General features: G+C 41.2%; 1 protein-coding gene across 2 annotated transcripts in view; it reads right to left on the bottom strand.

Annotated features, from left to right (window-relative positions):
• Window positions 1–25,238, bottom strand: part of SSBP4 (single stranded DNA binding protein 4) — a 469,492-nt gene that overhangs the window by 362,290 nt on the left and 81,964 nt on the right. For both annotated transcript variants that reach the window (XM_085639982.1, XM_085639983.1), the window contains exon 2: window positions 12,734–12,806. In XM_085639982.1, coding sequence (XP_085496108.1) covers window positions 12,734–12,806 — 73 coding nt within the window. The remainder of the gene's footprint in view (window positions 1–12,733; window positions 12,807–25,238) is intronic.

Genomic DNA, 25,238 nt, shown 5'->3' with positions numbered 1-25,238 from the left:
CTTCCTCCACTGATGCTCATTATTGGCTCTTAGGTGCCATCATTAAAGGTGCATCAGTAGCTAATGCCGTCATTGTGCTCAGTGCATATACTCCCGAGCTTGGGCTTTACCCCTGTAACAAGGCCTCTTGCACGACGCAGCATTTTAAGAAAGTCGCCGGAGTCCCACCATCCAGTGTTTTGCTATTAACATACAACAATAAGTAGTTACTTGTTTCCCACAATTCCCTTTGTATGACATTTTCATTTTTAAATCATACGGTCCATTGGATAAAGTAACTCCGACTCAGAAGCAACTTTTTGATATTGCAATTTCCAAAACCATCAAGTTCAAACCTCTAACTGGAAACCTGCTTGAATACCTTTCGAGCATAATTGATAGGGACGGGTTTCCATAACTGAAAGTGGAGATGAGTTTTAATAATCCGGATAAATATACTAAAGCTACTCCCAACTCCTCTTTCTGGGATCTCTTTTGAAGATACCTTAACTAATGACATTTACCCAAGGAATATTCTATTTGTTGCTATTCTTGATTACATTGCCTGTTCAAAGGGAGTTGATTGGTTTATCGGTGAAGGAGGTACTATGATGAAATGCATGGGCTTATTTTAGTATATGTAACATTTATTAACCCTTTTGCCTTTATGATTGTCAGTGGTTTCTGTTTTCTTTGGAAGGTGAGATGCATTGATTTCAATTTTTTAAATATTTTGTGTGTCTCTGATATTCTTTCACTATTCAAATTCAACAGAAAAATAAGAAATTCTGAAAATATGATCACAGGAATGGAGCTTGGTTAGTGGGAGAAGGACTTTTTTGAAAAAGGCTATTCGCTGAGAGTTCGAAGAATAGTGATTCATGCAATGTCCAAGTAATGGAGGACTCAGTAACAGCTGTGCGATAAGCATAAAAACAGATGTGCGGGTCAGGTAACCACACTAAACCGGCCTTCAGAAGCTGCATTAAGAACGTCTGGATGCAATGCACATATGATAGGCAGATTACGATGTGACTATGGGAATAAAGAGAGGGTGTCAACGGTCAGAATGTTAATTAAAGGTCAGTAGGTATATTATCGCTGAAAATAAATTATCTCAAAGTCTGACAAAGACCAGGGGTGCCGATTAGTATACTTCACCCATTTAGTTATGTTTGCCTTGCTAGAGACCGTACAAATGCCATTACACACTTAAACACTTCATATATAATTAATTCCCAAATGCAATTTGTACATAATTATTTTTTAATTCAGTTAATTATGATCATTTAGCAGGGGATTTTTGGCACTTGCCTGCAGACCTGAAAGCTTTCTGACAGTTGCATGTTGCTTATTTTCCCAGGAGTTTTTACAAGCAACAGACCAAAGCCAGGGTAAGTTCAGTCCCTTATAAGCCACAGCTTGAGGTGCATCAAAGTTCTATTCAATTACAACCTGCGGTCACAAAAAATGTTATATATATATATATATATATGTGTATATATATGTGTGATATGAACACCTATAAGCATACCTTATTGTGTGGGGCCGGACTGCAAGGTTCATCACACCAAACACTGTGATTACATTACCAACGGATCGTCATGACTCATCCCATGTAATATTGTAAAAGGGCCTAATGGTCATTGCTTGGTACTCGAGGTGTGGTTCCAAAGGCTATACTAATGAGCTAGGGTGTTCCACCACATTATTGAGGTTTGTTTTTTAAAACTTGTCCTACAAAATTTAAAATCCAGAAGATCAACTACCACTGCTATATCTTCAGTATAAGTATAAAAAATGAAAGTATAGATTAATTACTATTAACGTCACATCTATGTATCTTGAAGATATATATAATCCTAGTTGGATGTGACCCTCTGTAGTGCCAAGCGTATGAATGTATGTCAAAATATTGGTATTTTTTCTATCAACCTACAAAATATTGAGTCCAGAAAATTTCCTATTACAGTATCGAGAAGGTAATTGTACTTCTAGATTTACTATTCTTTACTATTCTTTACTCTACATCAACATACCTGAAAGAGATGTAATCTTAGTTTTATGTTAATATAGATATGTTTTTTTTTTTTTTTAAATGAATCTACAAAAATTTTGAATCCAGAAACTTTGACTGCTGTTGTACCTTGAATGTAAACGTATTGGGATAATTAGAGATAGTAGAAAGACTGAGATCCTGCTTTTCAGCAAGGCCCACACCCTTTGGTCAGAAGATTAGTAGCCCCCACCCCAAAAAAGGTAGTAAGAAATATGGACATCCTTATAGAACCTTTCTCTGAAAGAAAAGATAAACTCCATCTCCGGTACTTTTTCCGGAGTATGCGCCTACTTAGGGATACTTTTTTAGTGGCCGAGTATTCCAAAACAGATTATAACATTCAGGTGACTGAAAATAGGCGAATGCCTTACAGGGGACTGCCTTTAAGCAACAAACCAACAGAAGGTAGGAAAAGATTGTCTTAAGGGATTTGACATGGTAAAATCTTATATTTGAGATTTAGGGACAAAGCAGAAGCTTGAAACCTGCATCAATGGCAGGTTTTTTTCACAGATTTACACATTAGTTGGCAAGGACAGTGTACTAGTGGCCAGAAATTTTGAATGCTGTTGATTGAAAAGCTGCCTACAATCAAAATTATGATTGTGCGTTGTATATTTGGAGTGCGACAAAATCAGACAGAGTGTGTTATTGTATGACGAAAAACCAATGAATATTAGTATATTTCCCAAAGGGATTTACTAAACTAAACTGTAAATAACAAAGATGGCAGGCGAAAAGGTTTACAGGAAAATAGGAGAGATTGTAAAGAGGTGGTAGAGCTCAACGAGTTAAGTGCTGATAGATAATAACTGGCATGATCTGCTAGTCACAAGTTCAAATTCTCAGAAGACCATCGCAGCTTTTCATCCACTAAAGTGAGCACCATTAAAATGGGCAAGGGGAAATGTTGTCTTGCGCTGCTTGTCTCTAGAGTAAACTTTAATCTTAAACTAAAAGTTTCCAACTAATCATCAGGATTATAAAATATTTATTTTTACAATCTTCAGAAGGCCACACACTCCTGCCCATGGTGTTATACTCATTCCTAATTCAATAATGCTGATTTTTTGCAAACAAAACAAATGTAAACACTCACATTGTGCTCCATGAGGAAACGCCTTTCACTGCAGACAGAACACCGAACTGATGGTTCTGTCAATGTTTGTATTGACAACTTTAAAAACTTTTAGTAGTTCAGTGAATTCACTTTTCTGTTCCTTTCATTTTATTACAACACGCACCCACTTATAGGGTAAATGTTACATGCTGATTTTGCTGGTGCCAGACACAATACAAGGGACGCCATTGAAGGGGGTCTGGGTGGAGGGGCACAAAATGGCAGGAGGGTATGAAAGGGTCAATTGTAGGACTCTGGCAAGATTATTATATCCATTCAGTGTCCCGACTGTAGATTTTTAGCTGGGGTTTCTGCATGCTATTTATAGCCGGGGGTGGAAAATGCAGATACTTGGCTTCAGCAATCATATGAAATTGTTCACTTTTCTTTCTGCCAATTTGGCTATCAAATTTAATACAAAAGTGAGTCTGCCTGCTATTAGGCAAAATATAGAGCCTGGTAATGGATGCTCAAAATATAGATTTCACGTCACTGTCATTAATTACCAATTTAGAAACCATTTCTTGCACAATGACATTAGCAATGCATAGAAGTTATATGGAATAAAGTACCCCTTGCATACAGTGTAAGGATCTTGTATGTCACTTAGGAGTTCTATGAAGAAAGAGACAAAAGGCCACATGCAGAGCACATTTAAAGTCATGGAACTTCGAGGTGGCTTACAATACCCTAGTAGCGGGTGGGAGGGGGTATTTTATGCCTTATAATACAAGGCCACACCACAGTTTTTCCCAGCCTGCTTTTAAATTCTTGGTCTCCTGTTTCTTCTAATAGATATATCATTGTTTTTAGGTAGAATAAATAAGAATCAATCTTGTGAGAATAAATATTTCAAGAAGCAGGTATAATTGGTGGTAAATTATATTTCAAGTGGTATAGTTTCAAAACGCAGCTGTAACATTGACTGTCAGACTCCCGCATCCTTGTAAAGAATTCCATCAGTGAAATAAATAAACATACTGCAATAAATAAACATATTGCCATAAATGTCTCCTTATCAGCTATGGACCATGATTTTCCAGGCTGAAAAAGTCGGGAGAGCTGAGACGCCAGTTAATCCTTCCCTTGTTTACACAGGAGCTGGAATTTTTCTTCTGTGACCTGCAGCCTGACTGCTGACTCTGGCTCTGTTAGGCTAATACTGAAGTGTAACAATGTTTTACAATAGAGTAGTGAAGTCACTTTCTTATTACAGGAGAGTAGTGACGTGACAACCAGATCATATATAGCTAATATAAGCTTTAGGCAATTGTCCAGGCTATGTTGATCATCAATTCAAGGCACGTAAACTATACTTCTAGGAATCGGTGCTTACCCTGGAGGAATATAGGCGGCCTAGAAGCAGTACGACTGGACAAGGAACTTAGTGAGACATCTTTCTGAATTAACGCTTTCATTGACCCTCGGTCTTAAGCCTGACTCATGACTTAACCGAATTAGCATCTTGGCAAACACAGGACGGTAATAGACTATTAACGACCTTTAAAGTACTGGATGCCATCATTACTGAAGGCGACGACCGATTTTTCATTAGGAATAATTACATTAGCTCAGTAATGAATATGGCCTTACAATGACTTTCTTCCGTAAAACAGTAAAGACCAAGACAGTTTCTCTGGGTCTGCAAAACACCAGAGTGATTTAACCTGGTGGGTGTGCTGACGCGCTAAGAACATCCCCGCTACTGCAACTTTTAGTCCAGGAAGCAAACAAAGTTACGTACCATGATTCTTCTGACCATGTCTGTATCAGTCTCACACTCCCGGCTTTCCCTAATTTATCACAATGTGTAATCCTGAGGAAGGCAATATGTTCCTGTCCTTCCAGGTAGTTTGCTCACTATGTACATTGCCTTGCTAAAAACGGATATTTGGTAGCACACAGAAAACAAAACATTTAGATTTAAACATTTGCAAATCCATTGTTCTTCTATGGTGCTACTCTGTCTAGCAAGGTCAACTTTTAACCACACTGGTTTTTGGCGATTTTATATTACTGATCCAGGAGCGTGCAATCAAAGGAAACTCGAGAAGGAATCTCATGATGTACATAGGATATAAGTTTACGAAATATGGTGTCTCTATGGGGTCATCAGGAGAGCTACAGGTTTAGAGGGTTCTAGGAGTGTTTACTTCCAACATTTGACCAAAAAGAGTTTAATTTTGGTCCTGCCCTGAAGATAGGAGGCGCTGTGTTGCACTTCAATTCCCTTTTATTTATTCTATGTAGGCAACTTTAAAGTCATTCTTAATACAACGTGGAAGATTAACATTAAAATGTTCCCAATCTGCATCTGCAAGCTTCTCGCTGCACTTGTGGTGATCTTTTACTTTTTGCGATTAAAAACTTGCGACAGCTGGTCTGGAAAGATTTTGCTAATTCAATTTTCTCTTGCAAAAATATTTCATGCACATATTTCTGCTTAAGAAAAATCAACAGCGCAAAAAGGGTTTTTTCCCACCGAGGGGGGAACTATTTTTGCTGGTAGGAATGCCACTTCCCTGCATCAACTGGAGGATGTTTCCTTCCACTCCTGGTTTGGAAAGGATGTACCCCTATCCCGTGATAGCAAATACCCGCCTAGTCCGGGAATAGACGGGACCAAAGGAGAATTTGCGAAAACCACCATCCAGTAAGCTTCTGCATGTTCACAAACTCACAAGGCTTTCCCTTTCTTTAAGCACCAACTCCCCATCTGCCTCCAACCCTTCTTAAAGATCTTCACGCATGAAAATCTTTATGTGAGTAAATCTTTTTATGAGTGGAAAACCAGCTTATCTAGATGAGAAAAAGGGGTTTTGATTCGTTTGTAAGGCTATTGTCTATGTTTGTTTGACTTAAGCATGGAGGTAGCTTGAACATCAGGCCAGATAGACCTACGTCAAATTTGCGTTTAGTAGTAAAAAAAACCAACTTAATTATGGTCAGTGGATTAACAACAGCCCCCGCGGTGCAGGGGGGCTCCGAGTTTCTAAAAAGGGCCCCTCCGGCACTGTGCGTGCGTGGCTGGCCCCTGGGCTGAGAGCTCCTGACTGGGACCGGAAAGGGGGGGGGGGGGGGGCTCTCCATGCCCTTTTCAGGGGGTGGCCCTCAAGTTTCGTTGCACCACTGATTATGGTTGTTGTTCAAAACTGGTAATCTATCATGTTACTGTTTCACAGGAAAAAAATATTCAAATAAAAGGATCAGTACAAAGTTGTGAACTTCCTACCAAAATTATACCTTCCAAAGAAGCGATTTACAGAATTACGTTTTAGACTTTCCTGTTCGATGACACTCTTGATGAAATGCCGCTTAAGGTGTATGATTGCCTCAAGGGAACACTTTGTTTACTAAATATTTTTTGAACAGCACTCCCTACCTAAAGTTGGTTTATACTGTATTTTCTTTGTAGCCAAAATGGTGGGGCCACAATAGGTAGACCCACACCAGAGTTTCAGGATTAAGACTGACGGCAATTTATCATAACTGAGCCGTAAAGCCTATACACGTCAACGTGCTCTCCTGGGTGAAATGAGTGCACGCCACATGACTGGAAACATGTGAGCTTGCCTGCCCCACTGCCTCCATAATTGAGAAGGAGACGCGCACTCGCCTGAATGTATTGCACGGGGCTGTAGGTGTGTTGCATCTGCTCTCGTGGTCTAGCCCTCGCCGTAATGAAAGGTGTTGACTGAGTACCATAAATATATTTTACTGGTCATACGTGCAACTCGTTTCATGAATTGGGTGCAATTAGTGGCCTGACTAGTACTCCGTTATACCCACTGTTTTGTAATTTAGAAGTTATTAGCGTCACAGACAAAATTCGCCTGTGGACCAATCTTGGACTTGCTCAATATACTGACAGTTTACAGGATGTCATGAAGTCTGACCAATTTAGCATAATTCCATGGCTCTCAAACATGAAGTCAGCCTTGTATTCATTAGGACTCAATGATCTGCAAGAACAACCAAATACATCTGTTGTTCCATCCAAGGCTGAGATGACAATGAAATACAGGTCACTTGTGGAGGCTGAGGATGTTCAGAAGTTAGTCGCTGTTAAGTGACGGTTCTATTGCACAGAAAACGTTATTTTCAGTTTCGTATAGGCACCTTACCCGTTGGAACGTTTACATCGGGTTGGAAGGGTGGAGGAAGTATCACTTGTCCTATATGTGACCACCAGAAGGAAAGTGTATCCCATGTTATGTTTGTTGGCCCAGGCTATTTATCCCCCCGGCATAATTGGTTGGTACCGATTTGCAGGTTGTAAGGTGTACGGAACCATCAGAATGCCCTCCGTATTTTAATCAGCCTCTTCCATAATAATGGTTATTTCTAGTGCAAACTTTTTGGGTGCAATGTTGGTGGTCCGTAAAAAAGCCCTAGGTCGCTCTCCTATTTGTTGACCGATATTTCAGCGTGTCCTATCTGGGCCCCTTTTGGGCCATTTTACTTTTAATGACATTGTCTTATTTTTATAACTCTGTGTGTGTGTGTGTATATTAACACACACCACATTAACAGGACCAGGGGTCATAACAGGATGGTGGTGTCCTTTGATTTCCACTGAAGGATTAGAGCTTTTTACTAATTAATGTTTATTTCACAGCTTGTGTTTTATTCACTGTATTTGTGCAGGTTTTTATTATAGGTGAATTATAAGTAGGGCAGCACGCTTTGAGAGGATTGGCACCGCTTCAGGTTATTCAATTAGCGCTCCTTCGCGGTCATTAGGACATGTCTCCACCGTGGGCAGATGTCTTTTCCAGTGTGTGTACGATTATACTGCAGAAGATTGGTCCTTTTCTTCTTAATCATGTAGCAAAGTATTGCGCATTATGCCGATATTTATATATATATCAACGAATTGCTTATACATGTAAGATTTGGGCTGGGTTAATTTCATTTGTTTTTCACCAGCGAATTTTCTCGCAGAATCTGTTTTCTATGTCTACCAATGTTTGAAGGAGGGGAAGGGCTATTTATACCTGTGAAATGTTGGCGCCATTCAGATTGATAAAACCTGCTGCGCAGGCGAAAAGCGTCTCTCTCTTTTGTGGGGTCGTGAGTGACCTGTAACTTCATTAAATCAGCCCCATACCTACAGACCGGAGTGCATGCATATTCATTTGGAAGTTGATTTGGTGTGGCATATATATATATATATATATATATATATATTCACTGAAAAAACCATAGGTTTCACACACGTTATAGTTAGGAATTAGCATTTAAAAAACCTTGCAAATTCACTTAAAAAACCATAGGTTTCACACATGTTATAGTTAGCTGGACATTTCACTCGTGAAAAACCATTGAAATTCCCCCGTTATAGTTAGTTCAGATAACTATAACTCGCGCGCCCGCAATCCACTGCTGATGACGTCACATATTACATCACTCATGACATGGTCAGTGGCATCACTCATGACATCACTGATGACATCATCCTTGTGAAAGAGTGGCGGTCGCGCGAGTTATAGTTATCTGAACTAACTATAACGGGGGAATTTCAATGGTTTTTCACGAGTGAAATGTCCAGCTAACTATAACATGTGTGAAACCTATGGTTTTTTAAGTCAATTTGCAAGGTTTTTTAAATGCTAATTCCTAACTATAACGTGTGTGAAACCTATGTTTTTTTCAGTGAATTTGTACGTTTTTTTAAATGCTAAGTTATATATATATATATTCTTTTTTTTTACGTTTTTCACCGTGCGCGTACCGTACGCGCACGGTGCGCTTCGCAGTTCGCAGAATTTTTCCGGAATTTTTCCGTTTCTACCGTACGCGCATGCTACGCGTACTCCGCAATTTTTCGCAAAAAAATTAAAGGAAATTTTGGCCCTTGGGGGTCCTTCTGGGACCCCCTGACAAAGGCTAGGGGGTCAGGAACTGTTCACCCTGCCCCCTTTTCACGTTCTCCACCTTTGTTTTTCGCCCCCTCAGACTGCGAGAGACAAAATGGCGGCCGACACTTCCTGGTTTCGACCGATTCGAATGTTTACTAAGATCTAACAACCAATCAGAATCGCGCTCAGCAGCGTGCGCGTACGGTAAGTTTTACCGTACGCGCACGGTGCGCGCTTATAGATATATATATATGCTTTTAAATGCTATTTTCTCAGGAAATACTGAACAGATTTACACCAGACCTGCAAAAGGCACATCCCTGACCCGAGGACTAGATGGGCCATGTACGCACGATGCGCTTCGCGCACCGTGCGCACATGGAGGACATATTATGCGCTTCCTTGTGATAGGTAATCTGTTGAAATTTTTTGGGGAAATGCTGTGCTCTTACATGCCATGCACAGAGAGAGTGGGGTTTTTTTTTTTTTAATAATTATTTACCGTACGCGTACGGTAAGTGTACGGTAAGCGTAATCGGCGAAATTTTCGAAAAATAAAAAATTACCGTTTTTTGCCTTGGGGGATCTTTGAAGACTCAACTAACATGGTTATGTGCATGGGCGCTGTCTAAACAGCCCCTTTATATGTTTTTGGCATTTGTTTATCAGCTCCCCCCTCAGAGTACGAGAGAGAAAATGGCGGCCGCCGCTTCCTGATTTCGACCGATTCGAATGTTTACTAAGATCTAAGGGCCAATCAGAATCGCGCTCGCGCACGCCACCGTACGCGTACGGTAAGCGCACCGTAAGCGCACCGTAAGCTGGCTCAGATATATATATTGATTTAAAGGCTATTTTCTCAGAATCTACTGAACAGATTTACACCAAACCTACAAAAGGCACTTCCTTGACCTGAGGACTACCTCTCTGCCAAATTTCAAGTAATTCTGTTCAGCCGTTCGGGCTGTAGCTGTGTCTAAAGGTCCTATGGAAAAATGCATGGGAAAAACGCGTTTTGGGACCCCCCTTTTATCTCAGCCCCCGCTTGACGAATCCCCCCCGAGACTTTCAGGGTAGGAGCGGAGCGTAGCGCCCCACCTATTTTGAAAAATTCGCAAGGATTCGTCGACCGGCGCAAAAGTTATTCAAAATAGAATGTTGCGGATTTCCTATGGAAACGTGGTCCTAACTATAACTACCTACTGGCGATCGCCAGTAGGTAATATATATATATACACACACATATATATATATATATATATATATATACACACACACACACACACACACACACATATATATCTTATACGCTCTTAGTAAATAATTGATGTATTTCCGTAGTTTATTTTGTGATGTATGTTGCATAGTGTGATGAATTGTACTTTTATGGCCCTGGTGGCTGAAATAAAGATTTTTGATTGATAATAACGTACGAAAGATAATATATTTTTATATCCTTGTCAATATATCTGCTCTAAAGCACCACTAAGACATCTTCTTCCTTTCAAATGAAAGAAGTTCAGGTACTCAGTTCCTGTCTATTTAAAACACTGACCCACATGGATGATTGACCAGCTAAGTACCACAGGACCTTGCGGTGGTCCCATATCCCGACCTCTGCTCATCTATTTGCATCAGAGTCTGTTACCCTAATGCACGAAGTGTAACTTAATGTAGCTTTCCGAACCATGCATTTATACATATACGGTGCACTAAGTAAGTGAAAGACTGTGTAAGCTGGTACAGTTAATACACAAATAGAACTAAAGTCACTTCATAATAATATGCAGATGTGCTAAAATAGTCTAATGACTTTCATATTGCAATTTTTCATGGAATGATCCATAGTAGGTTCTTAATATATATATATATAATGATTGGCTTTAATAAAAACAAACTCGGAAAAAAATGTAGTCACCACAGAAAGCCAAAAAAGTCATGTAAGTGCACTCACGCACTGTCGTGCTTCAAAGAGTTATATTTTTATGCATGATTTAAAATAACATATTCACAAACACATCAGTTATCATGTGTAAGTGCTCACGTAAAGTTTCACAGGTAGGAGAGGAAAAGGCACTTATGCCAGCCCCAGGGGATGTCAACGATGCACATACTAACAGGGTGAGGGAATCCCTACGAATCTTCTAAGGACTGCGAGTCGGTCACACAGATCACAGCGCAGAAGCCTGATGTTCGCCGCAGACATAGTCATAAAGACCAAAAACACAAGCAAGTAAGCCTTTCCTGAACAATCCATAAGATAGATAGAACTAAGGCTGGAGTCTCATCACGCCTAGACAAGGGATGTCCAGCGTAGGTCCACGAGTGCCAGATTCATGCAATAATGTCAGGACACCCTTGACTATGTAAATGTGTTGCATTTAAATTTGCATGAAAATCTGGCATGGATCAGCCTTGTGATGCAATGATGGATGCCCCTGAACCATTGAAAAACGTTCATCCTGGGACAGACGGACTCATTTCTTCACAAACTTCAAGTTCAACATCAAGAAATGATCACATCGTTTAGACCTCAACAGCGCTCTCCTGAACATGGCTGATGCAAATTTAACATGTTGTGCAGTCATTATACACTGTTAAGGTCCAACTGTCCACATGATAGTTTATGCATGGAAATTAAGTATAAGTGTGCAAAATGTGGTATATATGTTACTGGAAATTTCAAATCCCAGTTGATAAGATTCGTACCTGTGCATTCTTCTGTGCAGAGTTGGAAAATCCATCATATGTGGGGCCAGTGGCGGGGGGCCAGGGGGGTTTTAAATATAAGATGATAGGGCAAGAAAAATTATCCCCACAGTAGTGTCATTGGAATTTTAACTACAAATGTGCTTAAGTTGTAATTTTGAGTATTTCCATATAATTGATATCCCATTTCCCAGAAGAATCCCACCTCTCAATCCATACATTTCTATTACTTTTCAGGGATGTAAAACTATACAAAAAGGGCCACAAACTCACAATTTTACCTGGGGGGGCCGCGGTGGGGCAGGATAGCTTCACATGGAACGTACACGACACTTAGAGTTAACACCTTTCTCAAGAGATTTCGAAGACACTTCCTTGTATTGGAGGTGATTGAAAGGTGAACTATGCCAAGGATTGAGTGTCATCTGTCGTAGGTAGTTTACAAGATATTTATTTATAAAGTTTTATATAGCGCGAACATGACCAGTGAGGGTATCAGAGCTCTTTCAACAATGGCGTAACGAAACTCGAGGGAGCCCCCCTGCAAGGCATGTGCAGGGGCCCCCTCTGGGCTCAATCAAGAGCTCTGCAGCCCGAGTGCTGTGCTAAGGGGGCCCCCTGGACCTTTGGGCCCCCCCGCACCACGGGGGCTGCGGGGGCCTGTGTTACGCCCCTGTCTTTCAAGATGGGGAAGTAAGAGACAAGAGCAAACAGTCACAAGCACGAAAGGGGTGCACACCAAGAAGATTAACCAGATGATAAACTAGACCTCCATAGAAAGTCAGCAATATAGTAGTCATGATCAACAAATGAAGATAATCATTTACTACATCATAACCCTTGATTAAAATATCTCTTATTCTATTTCACTTTTACATTTTTACATAACGATGAAGGATGCCCCAATGGAGCTAAGGAACACAGCCTAGGAGCTAACACTAAATCAAACCCTGCTGTAGACTTTAGGGATCACTAGAGTGGATTAAGATCTGGAATTATTCTTACCTCTGACAGGAAAGTCTGTGCTGATTTCTGAGCTCCAACATGCAGCAAATATTCATATACATATAAAGCTAACCTGCAAGAAAAGAGAAATGTATTTTAGTCACATGTTCGGCTTAATTGAGCAATCTGCATTTCTTCAAATTACGATACTCCTTCTATGCATGTATAAAAGCATAATATAAAATGAAGTAGCGCTTCCTGCCTTTAATGGTCTCAGTGGGCTACTGTATATATTTAAAAAGTACTTAAAAGTCAGACTTAATGTGATCACAATTACTGGCTCATTTATGCCGCCCGAACGGTTCCTTTTGGCGTTAAGCATTTCATTCTGCCTTAGGTCATGGTTTTGAGGGGTACATGCTCTTCTGAATGCAGGACCACAAGCGAGGTCTTCGGCCAGGTATCGCTCAAGGTAGAGCTGGGCCATGCCATCAACCCCTTCCTACAGGCCAGTTGGCATCCAAGGCTATCATATTTTCATGGCTGTAAGGCAAGAGGTACGACCAGGTCCATTTTGGACATTAATATACAGACTGTGCCACCATGTGGTGGTCTGTCAAAAATAGTTGATGGCATTGAGAAATAAGTTCCAAAGCTGAGCTACGGCAAATACCAGTGCAAATTAAGCAATGCAAAGGACCATACGATGTGCTGTCGATTGAGGTGGACTCAGTTGTGTTTTGCTGGACCAGAGCTTCTGGTTTTTACCAAGTTCTTCTAGTCCATTGTTTGTAAATGTATCTTAGGGATAGCCTGAGAGTCTGACTTTGAGACATCCTTTGTAGTACTGTTCTCGCCTCCCTTGTATATAGTAATAGGATTAGACAACAACTCTGCGCACACTAACGGCCTCTCAGCACCAACAAGTTACACCTTGAAACATCATCTGACTGTTCAGCAGGACTCAACATCCTGCTCTCAGACGCTGCTCCTATTGACTTTCATGGGGCTATATATATATATATATATATATATAAGGTATACTTTTCTTTTTTGCTAACCCAATGCCAGTCATTCCAAAGCCAAAAACCAAAGGCTACTCCTGAGATCTGCTTCAAATATATGGCCCCATGAACATCAATGGGAGCAGCATCCGAGAGGAGGATATTGTGTCCTAATAAACAGTCAGACGATGCTTCAACGTGTGACACTCACACCCAATGAGTGACCATCAGATTGTATGCCTTCAGTCACCAAGTCAACTTTGACTGATTTTGATTCTGAATTTAAAAAAAATATCTAGTCTTTATTAGTTGAATCCAGGCAAAAAAGTATGCCATAAAGATCCCTTCCTAGGGACAGGAATGTGTGCCACTCGACCATCAGCACAGACACCTGCTTGGTTGTTATTGGGTGAAAGTAGGCGACGGGTTAAACAGACAAGTGAGTGAAAGGCCCCTATCGGGCGTGACATTCCAAAGACTTGGGCAGTGAGTGAGTAGACATGGCACTTCACACAAGCTCGGCCTCTTGCAACGTGCTCTTAGTCAGTCGCTGGGGCCACAAGTAGCAGGTGTTCTTTACAAGCAGCAATTATGACCCGATACCTACAGGAGCTAGATGGCGCAACAGCACTTTGTCTTAGGGTGTGGGTGGTAATTTTGCACCAGCCCTGATGAATATGCTATTACTGCCCTGAATTTGGCACTAAATGATACTGATGCAGCCACACACCACATTATTTTGTAGGCGCGTGAAAATGTGATGACGTACGCACACAAGAATCGAAAAAATAAAAAATAAAAAAATGTAACTAGGGCGAGAGCTCAATTCTTAAGGCAGATGACCAGACAGCTATTTACTAATTAGCCCTCTTCTTCCAAAAAAATATATAAATATTTTTTTTTTTAAAACAGACCTGTGGTTTTATGAGGTAAGGGAGGAGCAGCGAGGGGAAGCAGTATGGGGAGGATGCAGGGGCTGTAATTAAAATAGAGCTGGGTGGGAGGAGGAGACGAGGAAAAGTGTCACACAAGGGATAGAGCAGCTGAGGGGCAGGAAGACAACGTGGACATGGGAGAGAGAGAGGAGACAAATGAGATAAAGTGCAAGGTGGAGTGTGGGGTGGAAATTTACCAATAGGGTTTGGCACACATTGAAGAGAGCCGGTAAACACAAGCACTCTCATGGAGTGCTTAACCGAAAAGAAAAAAGAGTTTTACTAAACGTGAGCAGTGGAAGGATGCGAGTCAATCAAAAGGATGGTAAAGAGGCTATGCTCAAGGGGAGGGCCAAACACAAGAAGAGGAAGGCAAGACATTGAAAAACAGAAGCAAGCAAATCAGAGACCTAAAAAAGCCAATCATTGGGAAGCAATAGGCAGGCTGTAAGCTCTCGGAAAAACCACATTAGGCCCTTTGTCTAAAAGTGAGCAGTTTTACAGGACAAGCAGTTGGCCCTTAAAACCAGGTAGTACTGTCGGAAAGTTAGCCGCGTGTAGTTTGCTTCTGTTTCTACAAGGTGGTGCATTTCAAAAACAGTCAGTTTGCACAAACACTTCATTACATAAATAGAGTGAGACAATCATGTGCCAATCTCTGCGGCCGAGGCCGAAGGTGTGCAGCTTAACACCCAACAAGCGCGAAGTACAAATTACCCAAGATGAGCCACGACACACTACATTCCGCTAAATTGTCACTTGTTTCGAGGAACAATCACTCATGTTTAAGGCAATTTTGTGAGAATGTGACACTTGAAAGTAAATACTTTTCAATGCATTTGAAAGCACACTTCTGAATGTCACACCTAATTTATCAGCGTGTCACACATTGGTGATATCACAGGTTGACAGCCCTTGCTGCCGCGATCCACTGACGAGTGAGTCATATCATCATCACCAGTGTCAGACTCATCTCAAACAATATTCTTCCCCCACTTTTTAGAATATTATCCGCAGAACGGTGACAGCAGTTCGAACAAGCACTGGCAAATCCAATACGGCTGGCTTTAATGCGCCAATGCATGTAAACACAGGTTTTACACTAGCTAAATGATTACATGATGTTCATCCTATTAAAGTTCTGCCTACTGGCATTGCCAATTCTGGGGTAAAAGTAGCAAAAAGAATTGCTTTATTGACTGCATATAGAATGTATGGCAAACAATGCAATGACAGAGTGCTGCCTTCGGACATAAAATAGTCCGGCTCAGGGATTTCAATGTAAGTACTGGAGGGCGGAACAATATTTCAAATAAGCAATAGTACACGGTCCGACCATAAAAGGTCGGTCTGTCTGTCTGATATATATATATATATATATATCTCTGCAGAAACTCTCTAATATATTTCACGGAGACTACTGATAGGTGGTCCATTACTGAATACTGATGGGTTGCAGGGGTGCCCACCTTACTCCAGGTCAGTACAGACACAGTCTCTTGTTCTAACCTTACACTGACAAATCAATGATTTCAGATGTTTTAGTCTAATTATTTCAATGGATGCAAAACGAGACTAAAATACCCAGAATGCATTAGGCTACCACAGAAAAGCCCATGGTTAAGAAGTGTGCCCGTAATGAAACGAAGGATGGAGCGAAGTGTTCACCCCAAAGGTACCAGGGATGTGCAGGTCAGGATTTCCACTGGGGATGAATGTACTTACTACCAATATAGGTGGTTGCATAATGAGTGGTTATCCTGAAAATATACTGCTTGGTTCTGGATCTCTTAGACCAATGCTGGACGCCTCTCTAATTTCAGAACTCTTACTTCTATTAGAAACAGCCCAAACACTCACAAAAGCTGCCAGCATCTTTCAACCTAACAAGGAGCAGAGCTTTAGATTGAACTCTGAGGAATCTTTATTCCGAACCTTCACATTAATCAGGACCTGTAAACTAACTGTGACCGTAACCACAATTCTAACTAGAAACTTAATATTAACTGTAACTTAAACCAGAGTCCAACCGAACCCATTCCTCAGTGAAGCACTGAACTATATACAGAAGCCTTACAAATGACCTTATGTCCACCTCAGCCCCGATGTCATCAGTGAAGGGGGAAAGAGCCTACATTTTAATGGATTTTCTTTGGTAGAACTCAAAACTCTTTTTTTTTTTTTACTGTTGTGCAATTTATTTTCACCACAGTATTTTCCTTCATAATGGTTTCTTCACTTTCATGCTGCTCCCAGAAGCAATGTGACCTACTATTCTTGATGGAAGACAATTGAAGAAAACAAAAGTGGGCGGGGAGGTGTAGTCTTTTTATGATATTGCTTACAGTGAAACTGTGAGACATGGGTTCGAATCATGCTTTGCCAACTAGACCAAACTGTGTGATCCTGAGCAAATCAATATCTCTTTCTGTCTTAATTCCTAATATGCCCAAAGGACAACTACGTAGAAATACCTCCAACCCAATTACACATCCAGCATTGAACACTTATCTTATCTTTTCACTACTTTGAACAGCAAAGAAAAGTTTATAGAAAAACTAATTAGAAAGAAAAATATCGTGACTATAGAACAAGACCTCGTGTGAGCTGCACATTGAAAAGAGAAAGTCTGTAAAAGTTGGAATCAATGGCAAAACATTTTTATGTTCCTGGAATTATCTGAAAGGCACAGGGCAGTCGTGCTCGGCAGGGTTTTTTACAACGATTAATAAGCTTTTTTCGATTTTTTTTTCCTGTTTTCTAGACTTCTACCAGACAGCAATTAAACCAACTCCCGGGATCTCTACCTCAAAAATCTAGAGTTTATCTGTGACAAAAAGCACACAGCTAATAGAAAAAATTATGCAAGGAACATGGAAGAAAAAGATGAAGGTCTATGAAAAAAGTGATATATAAATTAGGTGGAAAGGGTATCTCCAATTTGACCTCTTTTCATGGTATGAAACTTTTTTTCTACATTTTCTCAGATCCGTCTAGTTTTGTGGGTAAGAGAATGGGTCAGTGGTTTACTAAATCCTAGATGTGCCACACACAAAGCCAAAGAGAGCAGACTTCCCTTTAGTCTTTATGGTAATATTTAGGGTTACACAGATTTATAGTAGTAGCCGTCTTTTTGGAATCATTTTGGGTCATTGGAAAGAAAATCCACTTCCAACTGATACGCCGTGACATTTGCGGTCCGATGAAACTGAAATAATGGAGGCTACCTCATGAAAAGCGTGAGCCAAAGTGATTCCAAAAAGATGGCTACTATTATAAACCCTTGTAGAATATAGGGTTCGGATGAGCACATGGTGTCTCTCGTCCTGACCGCAGACTTACAAATATAACCTCAACAAGATTTGCAGTATAGAACACTAAGGAGTCTCTGTACACTATTACCTAGCGACTAGTGTTCTGCACGACAATGTTTTTGCCCTGAAGAAGTCCCCATGTTGTGGGATGAAATACGTTGGCTGTGTCTTCATGCGTCATAAATATGAAAAAAGCAATAAAGGTATATCTGGAATACACATGACAATTTGATACTTTCTTTGGAATAATTTTTTATATTTAATTATTGGAATCTTGATTGACTCATTGTTATTGAGACCAATGTGATTTAAATGATTCATTTCTTTATGACAAACTAGTCAACTACACAGGGCTCCTTCTCTTACAATTTTCAAGATTTATGTTCTTGGGGTGTTCCATACGGTTGGCCCTGGGAGTGAGCATGTTCCAATAGGAACTACACAGAGTGCGGCTATAGTGTACCATAACCGTTTTTGTTATTCTGATTTTACTTCACCCCTTATTACTCAAACTTAGAAAGACTAAAATACTGAAGCAGGTTTCTAGGAGTTTAAGGCTCAAACGTTTTTTGACCAGAATCCGGCAGTGAGGGAAAGAACCCAACTACTTGACTCCAGAAAGTTCTTGAAAATGGATTTATTTAAGCTGGACTTTGATTAAGGTCTAGATTGGTGGTAGTGAGTGGCGAGTAGGGTGTTGGAGACCATGTTTGACCCGGGAGATGTATACACCTGTGTCTTTCCATTGCCCAATTCTGTTGTAATGGCTCTTTATTTGCTCACTATCTGCAGCGCTTCATAATCTTTCAAGTCATTTGGGGTGGACTGTCCCATCTTGTGGTGGTTTGAAAGAAGCAGCTCTTGGCAGAACACCACCCAAAGCCCGGCCCTTTGGAGTGCTGCTCGCGCAAGGCCCACTGTTCCAACAAGCTACTTCAGATAACGTACAGCATGACTGGGAGTGCGGCCATATGTGAAAAACTCACCGCAGGCCAACTGTCGAGATTTACACAATTAAAAGGACTGATTCGTCTACATTGGCTACGTATGCCAACTGTGTTGCCAGCACTGCAAGGCTGTTCCTGGGCACCTACCCAGGGAGCCAGGGAAACATGATTTGTGAACTGCCTAAATTGTACTGGACTGGCGCAGCTTTCTGGACCGAAGGTTGCGTTGATCTACCCTGTCAACACGAATATTACATGAGACACAATCACTTTGCTAATTTGTATTTGCGTGTTTTTTGTTCACATAACAGGTGGCGAGTGAAAATGGCTGCTTTGAATTACAGGTTGAATCTGCATGCCGGTTTAGAAAGATGCTTTGTGGGCGTCAGAATGACGGTTAGCATCTTTGACTGTTAAAGGACCACCCAGATGTGGTTTACTTTTTCTCAGATGCAATTTATCCGCTACTGTTAAATAACTCAATTATGGGTAGACTTGGGGCATTGTCGAAACCAGTGCCATGTTACGACATTCCACTGTAGTCATTTAGTTGTGCTGGTAGCCACGACTCTGCTACAAATCACCGCTCTTTTCTGCTATCTTTACTCTGATCCTCTAGGTTTTGCTTAGAGCAGTGATCTGTTCTTTGAGTTATTTTACAAAGTATCAAGTTCTCTTTCAACATGATGGCTACTGCTCCATTACATAGTTGACTTTGGCAGTGGTCTAGCATGGCCACCTTCGCCACAACAAAACAAAAAACAAGCATTGCTAAAGCTAATAGGTTTCAACTACGTGAGAGCTATTGGCTTTGATGATGTCTTTTAGTGACTGCATGTAGTAAGAAAAACAAGGTTAGCCCAATAAGTGAAACTGGGGTGGAGTAATGTTTCAGAAAACAATGGTTCCTAAGTGGCCAAGATTGGTCCAAAAACAGGAGACGCAAGGGCAGCGTCAAAGTTAGGGAAACTGAGCTGAAGTCTTGTGCGATATTTGATATCTCAGGGACCAATAATTAGAGTGACCAAGGACACGCAGGTCAAAATTCCGTTTGTTATTTAATTTATGAAAATATGCAAAACATAGTTCAGGTGCTCACATAAAAAAGTGACAAGCGTGATGTGATAAGTGAGGGTGACTTTAAAATATACATCGCATTGACAACACATAGAACTCATGAATAAATTATACAAAATGAGAGGAATTCCTGTTGTAAGGGGTCGAAGGCGTTTCGATCTCAGCTGTTTGAGGTAATCTTCAGGACATACCGAATGTGAGCATGTTGAATATGTACAGGAGCGCATTAGTCATCCTGAATGCGAAGAGCGGAGCTACCTTCCGGCTTCTCTGGTGGACGCGCTGAGTGATTGTCAGAACCATGGAGTAGAGTGGTGTGGAGTTGCATAGATTGGAGTGGGATAGAGTGGCTTGGAGTGGTGGAGAGTGGCTTGGAGTAGCATCATCGAGTGGAGTGGTGCAGAATGCACAGGCATAGAGTGGCTTAGCATAGAGTATAGTTGAATAAAATAGAGTAGAGTGACCTACATTAGAGTGAGGTAGACTAGAGTAGCATAGAGTGGCATGGACTGGCATAGATTGGACTGGCGTAGAATAGAGTGGTGTAGAGTGAAGTGGGATAGAGTAGAGTGGCATAGAGCAGAGTGGCACAGTGTGGTGTGGAGTGGAAAAGGAGAGTGGCTTAGAGTGGAGTAGCGTAAAATAGAGTAGAGTGGACTGGGGTAGAGTGCAGTGGTATAGAGAGGAGTGGTGCAGAGTAAAGAAGAGTGGTGTATAGTGCACTCAGGTAGAGTGCAGTGGAGTAGAGTGGTGTATAGTGCAGTGATGCAGAGTGCAGTGGTATAGAGTAGAGTGGTCCAAAGTAGAGTAGAGGGCAATGGCATAGTGTGCATTGGGGTTGAGTAGAGTGGTGCAGAGTAGAGTGGCATAGAGTGCAGTATTGAGAATGCAGTGAAATACAGTAGAATGGTGTAGAGTGCAGTAGAGTTGAGTGGGGCAGTGCAGGGGTGGTGTATCGTGCAGTGGCATAAAATGCAGTGGTGCAGAGTAGATTGGCGTAGAGGGCATTCGGTTAGAGTGCAGTGGTACAGAGTAGAGTGCAGTTACATAGAGTGGTGCAGAGCAGAGTGCAGTGGTGTAGAGAACAGTGGCACAGAGTAGAGTAAACTGGTGTAAAGTGCAATGGAGCAGAGTGCATTATGGCGTAGAGTAGAGAGTTGCAGAGAAGAGCGCTGTGGCGTACAGCAAAGTGGTGTAGAGCAAAGCAGTGGTATAGAGTAATGCAGTGGAGTAGAGTGCAGTGGTGTAGAGTATAATGACGTGGTGTAGAGTGGTGCAAGGTAGAGAGCAGCAGCGTACAGTGCAGTGGTGAAGAGGTGTGCAGAGGTGTAGAGGGGTACAGTGGCGCACCGTGGTGCAGAGTAGACTGCAGTGGCATAGACTACAGCGGTGAGGAGAAGAGCGGAGTGGCATAGCATTCAGTGGAATCAAGTAGAGTGGTTTAGAGTAAAGTGGAATAGAGTGCAGTGGAATAAAGTGGAGTGGTGTAGAGTATAATGCAGTGGCGTAGGGTAGTGATGCAGAGAAGAGCACTGTGACATAGGTTGTAGTGGTATAGACTATAGTGGAATAGATATTGTGCAGGGTAGGGGGGTGGGAAAGCAAAGAAGCTACATGGAAGGAGGACGAGTGGGAGGGAATAGAAGCTACATGGATGGGGATATCTGTGACGGACTGAAAATACAAGCACTGTCAGAGTGCTTGAACACAAAGGAAAAAGTAGCTCCAAAAACAGGACCAGTGGATGAACACAAGTACTTGGTCTATGCTCCAGGGGAGTGCCAAACACAAGAAGAGGACATGACACTTGCATGTCGTGACAAACAAGGACAAAGGAAATCAGAGTGACGCTGAAGCTAACAAATGGTATTGGCAAGCTGTAAGCCCACTGTGTGTAAACAACATATCTTGCAGAGATATTCCACGCCCTGTTTAGGTAAAACCTAAAAAAATCATGGCCAATGTCCGCTGTAAGCGACTTTCCAACTCAACGTGCAGCTACTCTCCACCTATATCAGTAATACTGGCCAATACAGAGAGAGTTATCTTGTATTGCAAAGAGAACTATGTCCGGTGATTCATTTTCCAGCTGATAAACAGTGAAGTCTGTACTCCAAAGTAAGTAGGAAATACCGGCAACTCAAGTGTTATTGGAAGGGAGAAGCAGGAAGCGTACTTTGTCGTGGCCTCCGGAACTCAAGCAACTGGGATTCAACTCTTCGGTTTGTCACTTGTGCAATTTTATTCACTTTGAGGCACCTGTCAGACTCTGCAGTGAGTCAACCTCGCCCAATTCAGTCAGTGGTTCCCTCCTATGAATGAATGTGACATGCAGGGGCTTGCTCTTAGGAGGCACACTAAGGTTGCCACCTGACGGTCTTTTTTTACAGCATGACCAGTATTTTATTCTCTGGCTGGTACACAAATGTATAAAAAATACCTAAAGTCAGTAGTTGTTAGTCTTAACAGTGCATACTTAAAAGAACAATTTAAAATGTGCTCGAGGGCTACCTTAATGATCCTTGACTGATAGTTAAAATAAATAAAGGCAGAAAAGCAGTGTTAAAAATTAATATGAATGACCTTATATAGAAACCTATTTTGGAATCATGGCCAGGACTTTGTAGAATTTGTAAACAATCAATGGCTGTCTTTTTTCTCTGGAAAAGATGGTAGACTTAAGGCATACACAAACAACAAGGAGGTAAAGTCAGTTGTGCGAGGGTGCAGAGGCACTGGCATCTGGACACGGTATCTGAGATATGTGAGAAGGAACACAGATGTTGACACTTGGATGCACAGAACGACAGTGCAAAGGCAGAGTTCCATGTTATGGCCACAAAACAATGTAACATGACATGAGGCATTACGGCTGTGTCTCATGCAATGTCTGTGGAAATGTCTCGACTTTGCTAATAGTAACAAAGTTCCTGCAGTGCGACTGTATCTCTTTACACGGATTAAGACCCAGGATCCTGGTTCTGGCTAAATACTTTTGGTTGTAACTGCTACAAATGACAACAACATGGCACTAACTATATAAGCAGCAGTGTGCAAAATTCCTGTAATATGCTGTAGTGCAATTATACAAAATGTTTGCAAAATTACCCCAAATACCACCTAATTACACTTAATGCAAACATTTTACTGCAAAATGTATCCTCACGTCAATTTCTAACGTGGATGCATTTCCAGGTAAAAAAGTACCACAAAAAAAAAACAAATGCACAGTTTACATCAGCTGCTTTGGTACGTTTGTTCCCATGAGCCCACTGAAAATTTTTACTGGGAATGTTGTGCAGTTATGTGAAGTTGGTTTACGGTGGAATGTGAACATTTTGAGTAACAAGTGTGATGCAAAATACACGAAAATTGCACTGGCACAATGTCATTTCCTCCCAGGCCTCCATGTAAGCAAATCCGGTGGGTAACATATGCTCTCTTCTCGCGAGTCATGGCTGCTCCTTCGGCGCAGTAATGGTGATAAACAGCATATTATTACAGCTGCACCTATGCTCTGCATTTTAAAGGTATATTGAGAGCATGAGCATGCACATTCCAATACTATTAACTTGTTTCTACAACTCCTCCCGCTGCTGCGCGTCATGTTTGGTAACACTGACACAGCATGTATTGTTATGGTCCAGCTTAATAGTGCTCAATTTATCAACTTTGGAAAATGGAAGTCAGCATCAGCCCTGCCAGATTCAAGGTTGTGACTGCAGGTCATGCACAAATCTCAGATTTGAGCAATGAACAGACTGCCCTCTCCATCGATTCGGCATCAGTCGAATTGTTTAACCGGTACGTTGAATCTGTCCAGTAACATTAAAAAACATAAACTGTTTTTCACTCCACTCCTATATTCTCTGCCTCTAGCTTAACAAAGATCATTTTTTCTCAGTGATTGTAAAGATGAATTTATTCAATTGGTGGCCTTGTACAGTCAAATCACCAGGCACAATGATGTTTCGCCCTGGAGGCGCTCAATTGCCTTTGCAACAAGTATATTTTGTAGGCCATTTTGTTGGTTGTAGAGAAATAACAATGGAAATGAATGTACAGAGCATTGGTGACACACACAACAGAAGGCCTCATTAGGTACAACACAATCTCTAAATTAACAAAACCATGACCATTTCTCAGAGGCTAGGTGGAAGGCAAACACATATTTTTTAAACTAAGCCCTGCTGGTCTCAAACAAGGCCTCAGCTTAATATGCATTTGTGTGTTGCAAACAGTAAGATCTGAATAAGATTAGAACACAAAGTCCCATATCTCAGAGATCTGGTAGGTATGTTGGCAAAGTTTGCAAGCACCAATCACCACCGAAGAAGCAGGGATAATGCACAGGATTTCGTAGGCGGTAAATTAAGCGACAGATAGGACAGGTGCCAAGACCTCTTCCATCAACTGTGTTACAAATGGTTGATACTTGGTCAAGTTCCAAATCGTGAATTGTTGGACAATGAACTTTAAGGGTGCAAGTCACAAAGGGAGCTACAAGAGAAGTAGAAATACACGTGAAGCACAGTTCTACTTACTCATACATTCAGCTCAGGAAGGGGCGTGTGGAGAGCCCTACCTGGAGGTCTCTGCCGAGAAGAACCAAATCACACGTAGTTCTACTTTTTAGGTGACATTGTGTGAGAGGAAGAAGGGGTAGCATCTATTACAAAATGGTAGGAGGAAATGGAAAATTAAAAAGTGGCTCAAGAAGGAAAATGCAAATACAAAAAAATGCACGCAAAAGGATAAGTCCGTAGCAACTCACTAATGTTACACCCAAACCTACCAAAGTACTACTGCAGGCCAAGTAGGTGCAAACACACTCCAGCCAATCACTGGAGTAAGTCACACACCACAAAGGACCACTCACAGGTACTGCAAAGGAAATCACAAATAAATCACTGGAGATGGGAAATAACAGTACCAGCATAAATCTAAAAATCTACCAAGAGAAATATTCTGCAGACACCCATACGAAATAAATTGCAATAACTTTTTTTTTTTTAAGTGAAAAACACAAAACCAATTTAGATTTTTAAATGGTCAGCTGGCATAAGGTATTGCCGACACTCATACCAATCACAGTTTTAAAATGTAAATATGTAGCAGATACACATACTTAGAAAATTACACATACTTAAATTATTCATAAACTGTACAGAAAAAAACACAATGCCTCTACTTTACACACACTCACAGACATCCATAACACGTGTTACGCCCCCCACACACCCCCATTCTTGTTGTCAATTCCTGTCTCTCCAGGGTTTGCAGCTCAA

Source organism: Triturus cristatus, chromosome 12 (genome assembly GCF_964204655.1).
Source record: "Triturus cristatus chromosome 12, aTriCri1.1, whole genome shotgun sequence".
NCBI classification, from domain to species: domain Eukaryota; kingdom Metazoa; phylum Chordata; class Amphibia; order Caudata; family Salamandridae; genus Triturus; species Triturus cristatus.
Note: the sequence above shows the minus strand (reverse complement) of the source record. Positions and strands in the feature narration are given on the sequence as shown.